This window comes from Gopherus flavomarginatus, chromosome 24, assembly GCF_025201925.1.
Source record: "Gopherus flavomarginatus isolate rGopFla2 chromosome 24, rGopFla2.mat.asm, whole genome shotgun sequence".
Taxonomy (NCBI): Eukaryota; Metazoa; Chordata; order Testudines; family Testudinidae; genus Gopherus; species Gopherus flavomarginatus.
This window is the reverse complement of record NC_066640.1, coordinates 1,112,953-1,130,482: the sequence shown is the minus strand read 5'-3', so window position 1 is coordinate 1,130,482 and position 17,530 is coordinate 1,112,953. Positions and strand designations below refer to the sequence as shown.

Below are 17,530 nucleotides of genomic sequence, written 5' to 3'. Positions count from 1 at the left end.
GGAATAAGAAACACTGACTTTTTAGTGAGATAAAATGAGGGAGAGGCAGCCTCCAGCTGCTATGATAGTCCAGGCAGTACAGAATCTTTTCTTTAGACATGAAAGCGGGGGGCTGATAGAGCTCAGCCTCCAGTTGCTATGATGAGGACGGTTACCAGCCATTCTGTACCATCTGCTGGGAATGACTGGGAGTCATTCCCATTTTTACCCAGGCGCCCCCGGCCGACCTCAACGAGGCCAGCCAGGAGCACTCACGGGCTGATGATGACGGTGGCAGACAGTACAATATGACTGCTATCCACTGGGAAGGAGATGCTAGTGTTCAGTGCTGCAGAACCCCGTCTACCAGCAGTATGCAGTAGACATAGGGTGACATTGAAAAAAGGCTAGAAATGTTTTTTTTCCCCTTTTCTTTCGGGGAGGGGGAAGGGTGTAAATTGACGACATATATCCTGAAACACCCGGGAAAATGTTTTTGACACTTCAGGCATTGGGAGCTCAGCCAAGAATGCAAATACTTTTCGGAGACTGCGGGGACTGTGGGATAGCTGGAGTCCTCAGTACCCCCTCCCTCCCTCCATGAGCATCCATTCGATTCTTTGGCTTTCCGTTAAGCTTGTCACACAGCACTGTGCTGTGGACTCTGTATCATAGCCTGGAGATTTTTTTCAAATGCTTTGTCATTTCGTCTTCTGTAACGGAGCTCTGATAGAACAGATTTGTCTCCCCATATAGGGATCAGATCCAGTATCTCCCGTACGGTCCACGCTGGAGCTCTTTTTGGATTTGGGACTGCATCGCCACCCGTGCTGATCAGCGCTCCACGCTGGGCAAACAGGAAATGAAATTCAAAAGTTCGCGGGGCTTTTCCTGTCTACCTGGCCAGTGCATCCGAGTTCAGATTGCTTTCCAGAGTGGTCACAGTGGTGCACTGTGGGATACCGCCCGGAGGCCAATACCATTGATATGTGGCCACACTAACCCTAATCCAACATGGCAATACCAATTTCAGCACTACTCCTCTTGTCGGGGAGGAGTACAGAAACCGGTTTAAAGAGCCCTTTATAGCGATATAAAGGGCCTCGTTGTGTGGACGGGTGCAGGGTTAAATCGGTTTAACGCTGCTAAATTCAGTTTGAACGCATAGTGTAGACCAGGCCTAAGTTATTATGAAAAATACTCCCCTCGGAGAATTATGCAACTGTTGGGTCAGAAGCTGGCAGTAATAACACCAGCACACTTTAAAAAACAAACACTTTAGTCCTTGATTATTTTCATGGCCCCAGAATGTTTCTACAAACGTTTTTCTCTTTTTTTATTTTTAAATATAGTCACCTTATTCTGTAGGCAATTCAAGGTATGAGAATAGGGAGAAAATGAATAACCATAAAGATACATTGTGGAATGAATTTTAAATCCTTTGTTTAAATCCTGCTGATACCCACAATTTGTATTTAGTATCTATATCCCTTTGGTAGCCAAACTTTTCATATCTGAAGGCCACATTGGAAACTTGTTGAGTGCAAAACTGCAGCTGATTTGTGTAAAATAAAGCCCTCACTAACAGCCTTAGAAAGGGGTGCAGCCCATTGCAGATTAGTTCAACGTGAGTGTGCAGATGAAGATGGTTTGTTAGAATGTGTATTCTCTACATTGAGGTTAATGATGGCTATAAAGTGGACTTTGCCCATCTCTGGTCTACACAAATGCCAGGCACAGAGCTAATAGGCAGGTTGAGTTTGAGTTGGTTATGTATAGGAAGCTTGACCTTTAAGTTTGAAGAAGCTTGTTGGAATTAAATGTACAAGTCAAATGGCAATTCAGGTAGGAAGATCATATATGGAAATGATAGACAAGGGCTGAAAGGAGGAGAGGGCTTGTTCTATTTAAGAGAACATACTACAGGAACCAAACTTGAGCCCTCATGATGCAAATGATAAAAATGAAACACAACGGAGAAAACCAATAAACCATCTTACAGGTAGTCTGTTAAAGACACCTTGTCATGGGGAACACCAGAGCAAATCACTGGTAAAGGGTTTTAAACAAATGGCTACCGCTATCCAGATGTTTGGGACATTATCTGTATTGAATATGTATCCCTTAAATTTGATTACTCTCCAGTAGAAAGGAAAAGTTAGAGATAGGACCTAATAGGTAGAGCTTGGGGCAGGGGGTTAATTTCTCATCTCGGTACTTTGTGAACTTGGGTTGTTACTTAACATATATTTACCTCAGTTCCTCAACTGTAAAACGAGAATTAAATGTCTTAGGGGAATTGTGAAGCTTAATGAATGTTAAAATTCTTTGAGATCCGGTGATCTGTGCCAGAAAAGTGCCAGCTGTTATTTATTATTAGGGAGGATGGGAAGCAGCTGTCACCATGGCAGGTAAACAGGAAGAGAGCTGAGAGTGCTTCCCATAACAGTCAGAGATAATGAGCCTATAGGCTTTAAGCATTTAATTAGATTCCTCAGAGAGCATTCTCCCACTGTGTTTTGTTACTCAGTGGGACCTGCCCAGAGAATAGATGTGCAAATCTTGCAACAATTAGGGATGATTTGAATTAACTGCAGTTTCACAGCAAGTAATCCTTCTCCTTTCAGTGTGCTTCAGTTCATATTTTTGAACTCCTTCACCAAAAGGCCACTGTGTAATTGCTGTTGGCCATTCAGTATAATGATTGGTCTCCTGTAAAAACTAGATTGTTTTGAGAAATTATGGTTTAAATTGCTCTTAGTAGCAATAGTAGCTCATGTTACTCACTGCACATCGTCCTAAAAATGATTTATTTATTTTTTTCTAACAGAAAGACCTACCTCATCCTCCCTTGGTGCTGGCTCCTGTCAGTTGCCCTAACCCCCGCAAAGATACGAATGCACCAGCATCTCAACAAGAAGCAGAACAACAAATGACCAACCCCACGCTCCATGCAGATGATGGAAATAACCCTTCCCAGAGTGCAGAGGAGCTGCCTAACTTGAATACCAAGGAGCTGACCAATCCCAGCATTCGAGCAGAACAGCCACAAATTTCCATCCCACAAATAGAACAACAAACCAGTCAGAACAAGAATGATCCTGAAAGCAAGAGCCTAACAGTAGAAAAGAACCAGCTGGATTAGATGATGAAATAGGAAATCCTCTCTTCCCCTCCCCCCGTCCCTCCCCCAATCACCAAACTTCACCACATAAAATCAGAAAACCAGTATGTAGACTTGTTCGGTAGCGTTCACATTCATTGAGGAACCTCACTGGGAATCTGATCATCAAATGCAAAGATATTCTACCTTTGACTTCAGATACAGCTATACATTTCAAACAGCTTTCTGAAATATGGTGCTTTACAAAAATTCTGATGTATAAATTTCAGTGATCATTTTATTACTTAGATGCCTTTTACCTTTCCTATTTCATTATACTAGGGTAATATTAAGAATTTTTATTTATACAGTACTCTGGGCTTGTGTGGCTGTTGTGCTGCTTTAGTATAGTGTAGATTAATGTGGAGGATAAGCATTGGACAAGTCTGCTACAGTGCTGAGAGGGGAGAGATACTGTAGTTTTATAGATTTTCCCTCTTTGATACTTTTAAATTTCTGCTTGTAAAAGCCATTGATGCAAGTGAATGGTTTAGTATAAATTGACACTCAGGAAATGTTGAGAACTGGTTAAATTGTCAGCCTTCTGAAAGGATTTGTTTTACCATGGTGCATTAAATGCATCTCTTTCCTCAACATTTTTTTTTTCCACTTCCAGGTGCCTGGGTTGGATGATATTCTAGTTTAAAAGGCAGGATGCATTGATCTCCAGTAAGCACTCCTATGAATTCTAGGGTCTCTCTTTGAAATAAAACCTTCACTGAGTGGACCTTGCAGAATAATACACAGTAGACAAGCTTACTCGAAGTATCTATGATGTTGTTTGGTTTGGTTTGGTTTGGTTTTAAAAGCACCCCACATCCTTATTTACCAGATAAATCAGATCACAAATAGTAACATTCTGCACAACTTAGTGGTCTAGCAGAGTGGTCTGCAGGAGACTTTAAGCACTGACATTGATTTAGGATGTTCAGCTGGTTTCTTTGACTCTCTGCTTATTATTATTTTTATGAATATAACTTTGATTTCTATGGGTTTATCTACATTACAAATATTTTGCTGGTATTGCTATATCAGTATAGCTATGTTGACAAAAACTTCTAGTGTAAATGCAGCATATGCACACAGAAGGGTTTTTTCAGTTGGCATAGTAACACCACCTCCCCAAATTATGTTAGCTGTGCTGACTGAAGCACTCTTGTGTTGTCATAGCTGCATCTACACTTGGGTCGACTGCAGGGAGGGGGTTCTTACCCTTGGCCAACATAGCTATGCTGAGAAAACTTTGTAGTGCAGACTTGGCCTATTGCTGAAGAAAGTCTGAAGTTCTCTTCAAAGGAGAGCTTGTGGTGCAGCTGTTCATGGTTTGCAACCTCTTTATAACTGGTCAGCTGCCACAAGTCAGGTTTTGTTTTTGTCCTAGGAGTGTTCAAAGTGTGACCTGCAAGGTTTTAGAATGAGGCTATAGCCACCTTCACTTGTGCTAGAACTGCGGAATAGATGCCCTACCATGCAATGGGAGAGCTGCATCTCCACAATGAAGTTTAGGGAGACTAAAGTCTATTCAGCTTTAACAAGATTAGGTGTTGTTCATAAGTTGCCAGTGCAGCTTTTCAATATTCAAAACGTAGGCATCTCTTGTGCAACCTGACTCGCTTCTTTGCACACCTGTTGCACATACAGAGGGGCAAAGTTGTCAGATTAACTTTTGTTAATTATAAATATTATGTAGAATCTATTCTGTTTGAGAATTTACTGATCAGAGCCATTTGATTTATTTCTAAGACATGCACATTCTTTATTTTAATTATAAACATTCCAATCCATTCAAAAAAACCTTGCATTTTAAATGCAATTAACAAGGTTTTCAGGAACCTGTTGATATCCTGGAAATAGAATATAATCTTCAACTCAATGGGGAGGGCCATCCGTCTGCCACTTAATAAATACACTTCTTCTGAGAGAAGAATTATTGCAAGACATATAGTGTGACACTTTCAAGAGTGTAGTCTCAGTGGACCCAAAAAAATGTATTAATATTAAGCTCCAGTTGGCCTTTTGGATCAAGTTTTGAAAGACTTTCAGTTGGCAGCTGTACATGATGATTCTGTTTCTGTTTTCCTTCCTTTGAGTAGGCCTTCTGAAAGTTTATGCTGTGTCTTTTAGACTGTAACCGCTTTCCCTTTACTGTTTCATGTTAAATGGACAATATTCATTTTCCAGAATATTAGAGGCTTTCTGTAAAACTACCCTGTGGGTTCAGAAGTTTACCATCTTCTGTCTAAGCCTTGATGACCTTAACTGGGCTCTGTCTGCAAGTTGACTCAACTCTGGCTGAAATGATGGTGAGTTTCTTGAAAGGTTTTCCGAGTCCTGAAGTCTGTAGTGTGTTCAGATTTGGTTTTCAAATTAACTGAATGCAACATGTTTTGAACAATACTAAAGAGATTTTACCTATTTTATTTCCTCTTCTCCTTTATGAGCAATGTTGTTTTTGCTGAGAGTAAGCTGAACCAGCTTTTAGTCATGCAGAGTGACAGAGATGCTTGTGTTGGACACTTCAGCCAGCTGGATGATGCCTTAATTTAAGCCATTTTATAAATATGTATATTAAACATTTATAAACAAACAAATAAACAAAAACTGTGTTTAAATAATAAACTTGACAGACAAATGCCAGGAAATTCAAAGTTGAGGCTGATGTGTCATGACATCTGAATTTCCTTTTGCCTTGATTCTCTTTCAACCATAACATTAAACATAATTTTTATATATGTAATATTCAACCTGTTTTATTTGGTGATAAAGTATTAAGTTTTATCAAACTTCCTGAAACATACATTTCTTTTCATTTGCTGTGGTGTTGCTTCCAGAGGTGAAACAGAGGTCTGATGGGAGAACGTAGACCATCATGTTGCCTGTAATTAAATTGAAAAGAGAGAATTCAGAGCATTATAACTAACTTGTAGTAAGCATTTTAAAGTCACTTTTAATGTGTAGTCTTCTTGGCTAATCTGTTTAGGAGAGATAATTTGCCTTTGCTTTTGTGAATTATCCCCAGAAATATCATGTGCACATTTCACCTCCTATAAAGACATGTAAGGAAATGGATATGGTTAGCACACTATTGCAATACCTCTGGTTAAAATACGTGATTTGGAGATGCTTTGACCATTACAATACTGTCTAAATCAGGTGACCCTGATCGTTCTATGTAGCTGAGGCTCTGTGGGCTTTGTCTCTATGCAGAGCAGTAACACTCTCCCTCATGATAAACCAGTTTGTTTTAAATGTTTCATGATAAGGTTACATTTTTCTATTTTATTTTTTTAAAGCTTCCTTGATTGGTTTTAATATTGTGAAACTCAATATTGCATTGAAAAGAACTAGCAATATTTTCATAAGTTTAATTTTTTATTTGATAGCAAACTTGTCAGTACAATGCCAAATTATTGTTGAAATGCACATTTTAAAAGTAATGCTGGAGTATTTAATATTTGCATCCTTCAGTATCTGGTTAACTGAAAATTAATTTGCTATAATAACCAGAAGATACAGAATTTACTTCCACAAATTTGTGTGTATTCGGTCACAAGTACTTGTTTTAGTGACGTACATTTTTCCTGTTTCACACTCCTTTAGAATCTCTACAGCAGTGGGAGAGGGAACTAGGTTTATTTTGGCTCCGGCATCATAAAATTCTAATTAGCACACTGTGATGGAGTAGGGGCTGTCTGTGTGGGGAATGGGAGAGCAGGGGAGGACTTTAGGGGATGGACGATACCGGAGCCTGTAACCTGAGCTAGGTAAGGGAGGGGAAAGGTCAACACCTTTGCCCGGGAAGGAGGAAAAGGAAGGGAGTGGCAGGAGGGAAGCAGTTTTTGAGTTGGGGTTTGAGGCTGTGGGACGGAATTCAGGGTATCCTAGCTAGGATCCAAGCATCCTGAAAGCCCAGAAGGACTCGATGGAGGGGTCCTGACTGTGCCTACAAGCTCTGCTGTAACCTGCAATCCTGTTGTCCAATAAACCTTCTGTTTTACTGGCTGGCTAAAAGTCACTGTGGTCCCAGGAAGAGAGGTGCAGGACCGGACTCCCCCACACTTCGTGACACACACCAAATCCTGTCTTCAGTTCCACCTGTCTGTCCTATTGAAGACAGAGGGGTTGCACAGAGGGAACAGAGGACAGAATCTGGCCTGCAGAATTTTGAATAGAGGTGGTGCATGAGTCAGAAACACTCAGAACACTATTTTAAATTATACTTCTCTCTCTCTTTAGTCATATTACACATGGAGAGTATTTTAAGTGCAATCCATTACAGCATGGGAAAACTTACCCTGCTTTTTAAGATAACAGTGAAAGATAAGACAACTCCACAAGATGTAGAAATTAAACCCCTGAAACCACTTATCATTGACTGAAGGTGAACTTGTAATCTAATCAATCAATGAAGTTCCTAGAAAAAAGGAGAGGGGGAAATCAGCAGCATGCATTCAGGTTTTTTTTCTGCATCTTTTCCATTGGGATCATTAATACGTCTATAGAAGATTGCCAGTTTACTCCATTGTTTTTATCCTTTTTCTGTATTAACCACCTCTGATCTGATTGTTCTTGTAGCTGATTTCTTTACCTCTAAGCTGAACTTTCAAGCCTTTCCTTTAGACTTTGCGTCTGTGTTACAATTGCCCTCAAACTCTCCCTCACATTCCTACTGCCTTAAAAGTCTTAAAAATATTTTTCTCAGCAGTGCACAGTTCATACCAAATTTGTTTCTGTACCCATGATCTGTGTATCTGAGGGTATGTCTTCACTACCGGCCGGATTAGCAGGCAGCGCTAGATCCAGCGGGGATTGATTTATCACATCTAGTCTAGACATGAAAAATCGACCCCCGAGCACTCTCCCTCGATACTCAAGTTCTGCGAGAGGTGCAGGCAGAGTCAATGGGTGAGTGGCAGCAGTCGACTCACCGCGGTGAAGACCCCACGGTAAATCGATCTAAGAACGTTATTCACGTAGCTGAAGTTGCATAACTTAGCTCTATCCCACCCTGGCCCCCCCCTCAAAGTTTAGACCAGGGCTAAGATTGAGAGCTCCATGAGTGTGATGGCAGTATGTTAGGGAAGGCAGCAGTGACCAGTGGTGACAGAGAGGGATCAGGCAGTGTTACTTTGGTTCACTGTACTGAGGCAGGACTCTGAGGTAGTAGCTGCATTACCTGGGCAACTAATAGAAAGATGGTGCATTGCCATCTGCTTACAGTTTTCACCTCTGTGTTGTGTACTGTCCTGGAAGCTCTCGTGGTCCTTTTATAAAGACATGGGATTTTAAAGGCTGTTTTCTACTAAACCCTGTTCTTCTGTAACTCAGACTATGTTGAAGCATCTTTCGAAATAAAATGATTGAGCAGATGTGCATGTTGAACTTCTCATCTCTGTGGAACTTGCCCTGTTGTTTTTGGAAGCCTCTTCTGTTCCTTTTCCTGCTCGCTTGTAATGTTCATACTAGGAATGTATCTGGATTGAGTCTCCTTAACTACTTTCTATTGAACTCCACTTGTGTTAGGGGTTCCTTGGCTCTTTCCTGTAACTCCTCTTATGGCCTCTTTGGCTTGGCCACAGAATCATTTTTTCAGTTCTTGTCACTCCTGCTTTAAGTGTCTGGAAATGAAATAAATAGGGCCCTACAAAATTAATGGTCCAACTTGGTCAATTTCACGGTCAAAAGATTTAAAAAATCATAAATTTAATTATTTCAGCTATTTAAATCAGAAATTTCACGGTATTGTAATTGTATGGGTCCTGACCGAAAAAAGGAGTTGTAGGGGGGGAAGGCACAAGGTTACTATGAGGGGGTCATGGTACTGCTACTCTTACTTCTGTGCTGCTGCTGGTGGCACTGCCTTCAGAGCTGGGCGGCTGGAGAGTGGCAGCTGCTGGCTGGGAGCCCAGCTCTGAAGGCAGCGCCACCACCAGCAGCAGTGCAGAAGTAAGGATGGCCTGGTATAATATTGTCACCCTTACTTCTGCGCTGCTGCCTGCAGAGTCAGGCCCTCAGTCAGCAGCTGCCACTCTCTGGCCACTCAATTCTGAAGGCAGCGCAGAAGTGAGGGTGGCAATATTGCGACACCCTTCCCCCCCTAAAATAACCTTGTAGTGAATTTGGTAGGGCCCTAAGTATAAATGATCACAAACACACACTCTGACCTGCTTGTAACTTAGCTTTGTCCCAAGTTATCTTTTACACTTAGTATTTCTGAACCCACTCCTGTAGGCAGACTCCTTGCTGAAAAAACAATTTCACTCTATTTAAAAACAAAATATTTTGTATCAGAGGGGTAGCCGTGTTAGTCTGGGTCTATAAAAGCAGCAAAGAGTCCTGCGGCACCTTATAGACTAACAGACGTTTTGGAGCATGAGCTTTCATGGGTGAATACCCACTTCGTTGGATGCATGTAGTGGAAGTTTCCAGGAGCAGGTGTATATATGCAAGCAAGAAGCACGCTAGAGATAACGAAGTTAGTTCATTCAGTGTGGATGAGGCCCTCTTCTAGTAGTTGAGATGTGAAAACCAAGAGAGGAGAAACTGCTTTTGTAGTTGGCTAGCCATTCACAGTCTTTGTTTAATCCTATAAAATATTTTGTGGAACTTCTTTTTAATACTTGTTAGAACAATTTGGAAAATGCTTAAGGAATATGCTCCATGGGGCACTTGTACCATCTGGGTCACAAATAACATCAGTCTTTAGCCAGACAGCATCTTCAGCAGTAGGCTCAGAAGTGCCAAATGTAATTGAGTAGTTGGGGTGAAAGAGATTTCACAAGTTTTTCAGAGTGACCAGTTATTCTTACCCTATGAATATTCATAATGCAAAGCTGTACAAAATGAGGTGTAGTTTCACTTTAAAATACGAGAGATGGTATTTCTCATGATAAGAGAAACTACACTGCTCAGAACTGGGTTGGTAGTTGTACATGATGCTGTACTACAATGCTTTGGGACAAAAGTTTCGTTCTGAAGGCGTTTCAAGTATAGGAAGCTGAGATCAGCCTGGTACAAGAATTCCATGTAGAATAAAAGTTTTAATCCATAGATCTCAAAACATTGAACATGGTTCAAGGGATAGCATGGACAAAGGATGGGGGATAGTTTGTGATAAAGATCAGTTGCACAGGAGCTCTGTGGCAGCAAAAAGATCCACTGCTTAGTTATTATTTCCCATAATCTCACTGAATGGGATTTTCAAGAGCACCTAAGGAATTTAGGAGCCCAGCTCCTAACTGACTTCTAATGGTGGTTAAGTGCTTTTGGAATCTCACCTGCTATGTATTATGACTATCTTCAATATATGGTGATATGTCATGAAAAGTTACTAATACACTGTCACTGCCCCAAGTGGCCCAAAAAAAAAAAAAAAAAACACGGCAGCGCAATCACGCCGCTCCACTCTTCGGCGACTGGTCCTTCACTCCAAGAGGGACTGAGGGACCCACCGCTGAAGACCCGGATGTGCCACCCCAATAGCAGCCGGAGTGCCACCCATTGGTATTGGCTGCCCCAAGCACCTGCCTCTTTAGCTAGTGCCTGGAGCCAGCCCTGCACATTCTAGGGTGCAGTCCATACCATGGTGAGTAACCTCACCATGCCTTACTGTTGCAGCTTCCAACCTGGGCCACTCCCAACCAGTCTAATAGCATGCAGGTGTGTGTGCTAGACAGCCCTGGACCAACAGCTCTAACCCCAGCACCCTGTCTACAGCCCCACCACCCCATTCTGATTTCCACTGGCCTGGGTTGTAGCCAGCAGGGTGACCCCAACACTCTCCCAATCCTGAATTTTTCCCAACCATGTGCTTTGCAATGTCCAGCCTCTCATTGACAGTTCAAAGAAATAGTATTGTTTGCTTGCTCCTTTTAAGGAGACAAAATACACACCAGTTTGCCACATTAATTGGAATCGACAACCACTTTAGTACAAACACAGCACGGTTGGTTTACCTTAATAGTAAAACAAGATTATTAACAAAAGGAGGTTAGATTTTAAGTGAGTTTATGTATAAGAGAAAGTTAAAATAGTTACAAGCAAATAAAAGTGAAAACTCGCATATAAAACTTAATCTAGCCAGGTTTGGTTCCAGGCTTTGTTCAAGATGGCCTTTCTCAGCCCCCTCTCTTCCAGCAGGCTGGTGACGGACCCTCTCCTTGGTCAGGATCTCTTTCAGAGGCCCAAAGGTGCTGCTGCATTTGTCGTCTTAGGCAAAAAAGAGAACTTTAGGGTTCTCTACCCCTTTCTTTGAAATGGATTCTTCCAAAGGATTACCCTCCCAAAAAATTAAAAAATTATTCAAGCTGTGAGGAAGGCAACATGGAATCTGGTGGCAAAGGAAGCTCCATGATCTTTCTTCCCCAACGTGTGTTTGCTGAAATGCAAAGTGTTCTGTTTCCTGCCATCTTCTCCCCCTGCTATATTGATGATCCTTATGTAAATATAGATCTTCATTGTCTTTGCGTGAATATCAGACTGATCAGAGAGTCAAATACACATTCTTTTGTCTAAGATAGACCTGTTTTGTGCACACTTCAGTCATAATTCCATCATATATCCATAACTCTTAATACCCATTGCCTATATACAGCATGCAAGAATATTAATGATTAATGAGTTGTTAATTTCAAATGATACCTTACAAGGCATATTTTGTACAAAAGTTATTACAGTAGTGTGTAGGAGTGTGATAACAAGTGCTTAGTGTCACATACATCACTATATTTGAACAATCACCTTGCTATAATTAATACTGGGAGAAGTAGAATTTGTTCATTACAGCAAGATTGTCTTTTAGAGCCATTCATTCCCTCGAAAAGGAGCTTTGAGACCATTCCAACTGCTGTAAGGAAGCTAAGAGAGCTGTGTAGGGCCCACCAGAGCTACTTTATCCCTCTCTGTAGGTTGTACAGGGCTCTTGGGAATGATGCTCAGCTCTCACTCCGCAGGCCTTTGCTTGAGAGAAGTGTTCGCTATAATGCAATTTATAGGGCTGTAAATGGCAATATATACGTGAAGCACAGAATCATGTGTACAGTTGAATAGATACAAAATTTCCCTTTGCCCCTTTTCAGACTTAGAGGATTTCATAAACTGCCTGGAAAGAAAGCTCTCCAAAATGTGTAGATGTTTGATCTAACGTTTCTTCAATAATAACCAGTCCCTGAGAAATTAGTGGCTGATCCTAATAAGCTATTCAGAACTGAATAGCTGTATGAGGTACAAGAGTGTGTCTCTGGGCATTGAAACGAGAAATTTGGCTCTTTGCTGAGCATTTCTAAGTTTAACATGCACATGGTACTGAGGGAGGGATCGTTCAGTGGTTTGAGCATTGGCCTGCTAAACCCAGGGTTGTGAGTTCAATCCGTGAGGGGGCCATTTGGGAACTCAGGTAAAAATCTGTCTGGGGATTAGTCCTACTTTGAGCAGGGGGTTGGACTAGATCATGATAGTCTATGATTCTATTCTGAGTACAGCCAATTTTAAAATAAAGCAAACATTCATCTGTAAAACTCCTATCTTCCTCATGCAATTCCACAGGAGGGTACGGGAAGGGCTGCTGCCATCTATAGGCTATTAATTGGGAGGAGACAAAAAAATTGTAAACATACAGACCTTGCATTTAATGCTGAACCAATGGTCATGTTGAAACCTGGAAGGAATTCAACTGTAGGCCAGCTGCTGAGACATCACCAGCTTCCCTAGCACATGCAAGTTTCAGCCCAGATGTCATCACCAGCCCACTATCTCTGCTGAACGCAGCTATCATGATTGTTTGAGGTCACAGATAGTGTAGACAGAACACAGTCTGTTGAAGGCTTTGAAAATCAAGACCTGACTTCAAAGTGAATCCTGTAATTGGATCAGGAACAAGTACATTGTGCATGGTAGTGTGGTGACTTTGTTTTGTGCCATGTTAATGTAACGTAACAGCTCTTCTACATACCTACACCTTCCTCTTGGTCTGTACTTTCAACTGTAATCAAGCCTAGGAATGACAAATGCATGAACCATGGTACCCTGACCCACATCTCAGAGTCTTCTTGTCAGTCTAATACAGGGGTCGGTAACCTTTCAGAAGTGGTGTGCCGAGTCCTCATTTATTCACTGTAATTTAAGGTTTTGCGTGCCAGTAATAAATTTTAATGTTTTTAGAAGGTCTCTTTCTAGAAGACTATAATATATAACTAAACTATTGTTGTAGGTAAAGTTAATAAGGTTTCAAAATGTTTACGAAGCTTCATTTAAAATTAAATTAAAATGCAGAGCCCCCCAAACTGGTAGCCAGGACCCTGGCAGTGTAAGTGCCACTGAAAATCAGCTTGCGTGCTGCCTTCGGCACCTGTGCTATAGGTTGCCTACCCCGGTCTAATATATGGATGGCATTTTTGACCACTGATACTGTAGTAGATCTAAGGTCAGCAGAATGGACGCTACCCAAACCGTTAGTGGACAGATGCCCTCTCCTGAGGACAATGTTATGATTTTAGCAAGTTCTTCAAACTATTTTCCTTTACACACTGGCATCACCTCCAGGAGTCAGCACCGCCGACAAGTGCACAACAAACACTTGACAAAATTACCGTACTTAACCTCCCACCTGCAAAATCTATCATTATGTCATTGTCAACAGATGTCCAATACATCTGTTAGTCTGTAGTCTCTTTGTTGCTTTTTACAGATCCAGACTAACACGGCTACCCCTCTGATACTATGTCATTCAGTTTTTTTTTTAAATTACCGTGGACCTCAACATTTTTACCACAGACACTTGTGTCCATATACAGACACATTGCTGACCTGTGATCACCTCAATCTTGCCCAGATTTAGTTGCAGCTGGCAGGTCTTCATCCAGGTACACATCTTCCTCAGGCATTGGGAGAGCTGTGTGATGGTGCTCTCCATTTGTAGGGTAGGAAATGTAGAGTTAATTGTCCTCTAAATTCTGCTGGCACTGATGTCTTCTATGTCTTGTGATCTTTGCTGTGGACTCAATATGTATGTTGAATAGGATGGAGAGAAGGAAATTTAAACTTTGCAGAAGAATGTTGTCTAGGTACATGAGCAGTGGCCCATCACAACCTAGAGTATAGTCAGTACAGTGTAAGACTGCCCAGTCCTGCCATATCAGTAGCACCTTCTGGCCAAAACTGCTGACAAAGATCGTCTGAATTTGTTAGTATTCAGTTACTAAAGAGAGAGCCATCAATGACTATCGCCTGTCTAGTGTACTTGCAGAAGATTAGCTGTCACTTTGTTCAAGAATGGTAGTAATTGATGAGATTATTCCCAATGCAGTATTTTTTAACTTTGTCTTTAACCAGAGGAAAACATCTATTGTCTTAAAAGTTTGGCTGTGGTCAGAACAATGGCATTAAAATGGCACATCCTCTCTCACCATGGAGCCAAATTTAAGATGCTTCAGTGCGTGCACAGCAAGGAGACAAAAGGAGTAGAGACCCTGAACCTGAAGACTCCACACACACCCCAGTATGCCATGAAAGTGATCCCTTGAGTGGGTTTCCACAGCTAACAGTAGAGGTTTTGAAAAATCGGCATGCTGTAGATGTGACCAGTGGATATATGCATGATGCGAACACACTTAGCAACAAGCTTGCATGGAAAGATAGCAGTGGGCCGTCTTTCTGATTTCCTTCTCTACTCCCCTACCCTCTGCTATTACCAAGTGAAGCTGGTGGCTGTGTGCATGAACTGCTTTGTTTTCAGTTTGGGGGCAGGAATTCTGATTCTTAGACCTCTTGTAGTTTGTGCAAGTAGAGCTCTTTATTTCAAAGCCGTGGTAATGACGGGATGATATCTGATATCTGTCTGCTTCTTGTGTGTCTTTAGGTCTCACCTACTTGCTCACTGTCACTGACAGGATTTTATTCCTCATAGAATCATAGAAGATTAGAATTGGAAAAAACCTCAGGACATCATCTAGTCCATCCCCCTGCTTAAAGCAGGACCAGCCTCAACTAAATCATCTCATACTCCTGCAGAGCCAACAGCAGCTATGGGAGAGCAAATGAATTTGTTCTCTGCCTAGTACATTAGCAGTAGCATTGTCAGCTAAATTCATCACCATAAACAAAGGGTGGAAGTCAGTCAGCAAAAGCCCAGCTTGATGATTGGCTCACAGGTTAGGTTTACTGTGTTGGCAATTGGATAATATTTTGAGTTTTCAAATGAGCAAATTTGATCCTGGGAGCCACTGACAGAATAAATATGGGACCCAACAATTTCATTCTGCGCACATATTAATACAACACCTTAGAGCAAAATATCGCTGCACTAGGGCAGTTTGCTGTAGGGTGGGTTATGGTAGGTTTTTTAGCCTTTTGAGGTGGATGGTCTGTTCAGTATGTGTAGGTTAGTCATATCCCTACTGATTCTCCTACTACTGCCATAATGAAGGAAGTGGAGACAGACATAGTTGTACATGAGTGCTGATTGAACAAAACCAATGCTGCTTCATCAAAAGAGAACTGGTGCTGCTTCATGTGTGGAACAGATGAAACATTTAGACCAAATCACAGCATTCCACCCAATATGGAGAACATTTAAAAGACAAGATATAGGAATGTTTTTATTAAAAATTGGTTTATCTTGGATGCTTGATAGAAGCTGCTTTTGGGAGAGAGGCTTATCCATCGGGTGCATAATCTACAGACCAGTTCTAATGAGCTGGCTTTATGGAAGGGCCTTGTAATAATGTGTAAACACAGCATATCAGTTAGTATTGTAAAGACTTTAAACACTAAGGGGGTATTAATCTTAGTTCCTAGGGAGTCATATATTTAACTCTGCATATGTAGAGTTCTGAACTGAACCCTTTAAACTAGTATTTCATGCTGTATAGTCCAGTAGCCAAATGCAAGTTTTGGGCCCTGGTTTAGTGTCCATAGAGTGTTGTTGTTTTTATGTGGATTCTGAATTTCAGTATCCTAAATTCAAAACAATTGCCTAATGACATCTTGTCATGCTTGAACATTTTGAAATCTGAGCACCTCCCTCCAGACTCTCAAGCCAGGTGAGAGTGAAATCACTTTAATTACATTTCAGTTATTTTTAATGAAAGCCACACACTAATATTTTGTTATGGAACATAATTAGCAAAGAGGTACATATGTAATGTCTCTGTATTGGTGTATGTATAATCCGTATATTTTGCTAGTGCACCCTCATCTTCCCCCTAAGCCATATTCTTGTACTCACAAACCATGCGGACAACAAATCCTTGCATATTTACTCATGAGAATTAATTTACAAATATTAGACAGTTATAAACATTAACAGATTATAAACCAAACAGAGATTCAACTCTTTTCCTCATTCACTGATCCTTTAGACTCCACTTAGCACCCAGAGGCAATAGTAAACATTGTCCGTGGTAGAGTGTCAATATACGCACTTACAACTGGAATTCACTAAATGCAAGAATTGAACATAGCTGGCCCATGGTATTCTCTAACACAATACCAAGGATAGTAAGCACTCAATGACAAAAAAATCCAAACATGTACAGGTGGGTCTAACACTAGCCTTCACTATTCAAGAGTGATAGGCCTACAAGCAAGTTCATGAGAGGTTGACATCAAGAATATTTTGTCATACGAATTGGATCCTGTACAAGTGTCCATGTTCGCTAACTTATTACATGAGGATTTCTACAGCTGAGTCTAACCTAAAGAAGCAGCTGTAGACAGAAGTGTCAACTAGACATACTCCACAAGAAATATCCTATACAGTCATTGATGGTTCAACAATTCCTTGGGTTACTCAAGCGGCATCGTCAAGGACTTTGACCAATTTCAAAGTCTATGGTGAACATAAGCTAGCAGCAGGTGATGTACATCTTGTCTTTGACAGGTACAAAGACTTCAGCACAAAGAGTGTCACAAGATCTAGCAGAGCCACAGAAGCAAGCAGAGTGCATCAGTTGAGTATAAGTACACAGCTACCTCCACTGAAAGTTGTCTTGACAGTTACTGAAAATAAGAAACAGTTGACTTACATCATTTATACGGAACATATTCAAGACAAGAAGTTTGACCAATGACACACACTAAAGCACAAACTAGTCATCACAGGCAGAGACAATCCCCCAGTGGAAATAAACAAGGGAGATGTGGTGATCAACAAAGAAAATACAGCCACCTCAAATGAGAGAGCCTTGTACAACAAACGGTTATGGCTGCAAAAAAGAAATCAGTGGAGATGTCAGTATTATCACTGATGTATTTGTCTTATATGACAAGAGCATCCTTATCTTGAACAGGGCCTAACATCTGTGATGATTATGGAACCCCAGTCAAAGAGGAATCTGTAATAAACATCCATGCTACTGCAGAGCAACGCTGGAATGCTGTACCAAGACTGTT

General features: G+C 41.1%; 1 protein-coding gene across 8 annotated transcripts in view; it reads left to right on the top strand.

The window, feature by feature from the left end:
• Nucleotides 1-17,530, top strand: part of SPPL2B (signal peptide peptidase like 2B) — a 175,053-nt gene that overhangs the window by 116,556 nt on the left and 40,967 nt on the right. For 4 of the 8 annotated variants that reach the window (XM_050933741.1, XM_050933739.1, XM_050933740.1 and 1 more), the window contains one exon: nt 2,810-5,879. In XM_050933741.1, coding sequence (XP_050789698.1) covers nt 2,810-3,124 — 315 coding nt within the window. In that variant the 3' untranslated portion in view covers nt 3,125-5,879. Of the gene's footprint in view, nt 1-2,809; nt 5,880-15,044; nt 17,012-17,530 lie in introns of those variants that run through there. The other 4 variants (XM_050933744.1, XM_050933743.1, XR_007771330.1 and 1 more) reach the window with 3 other exon arrangements.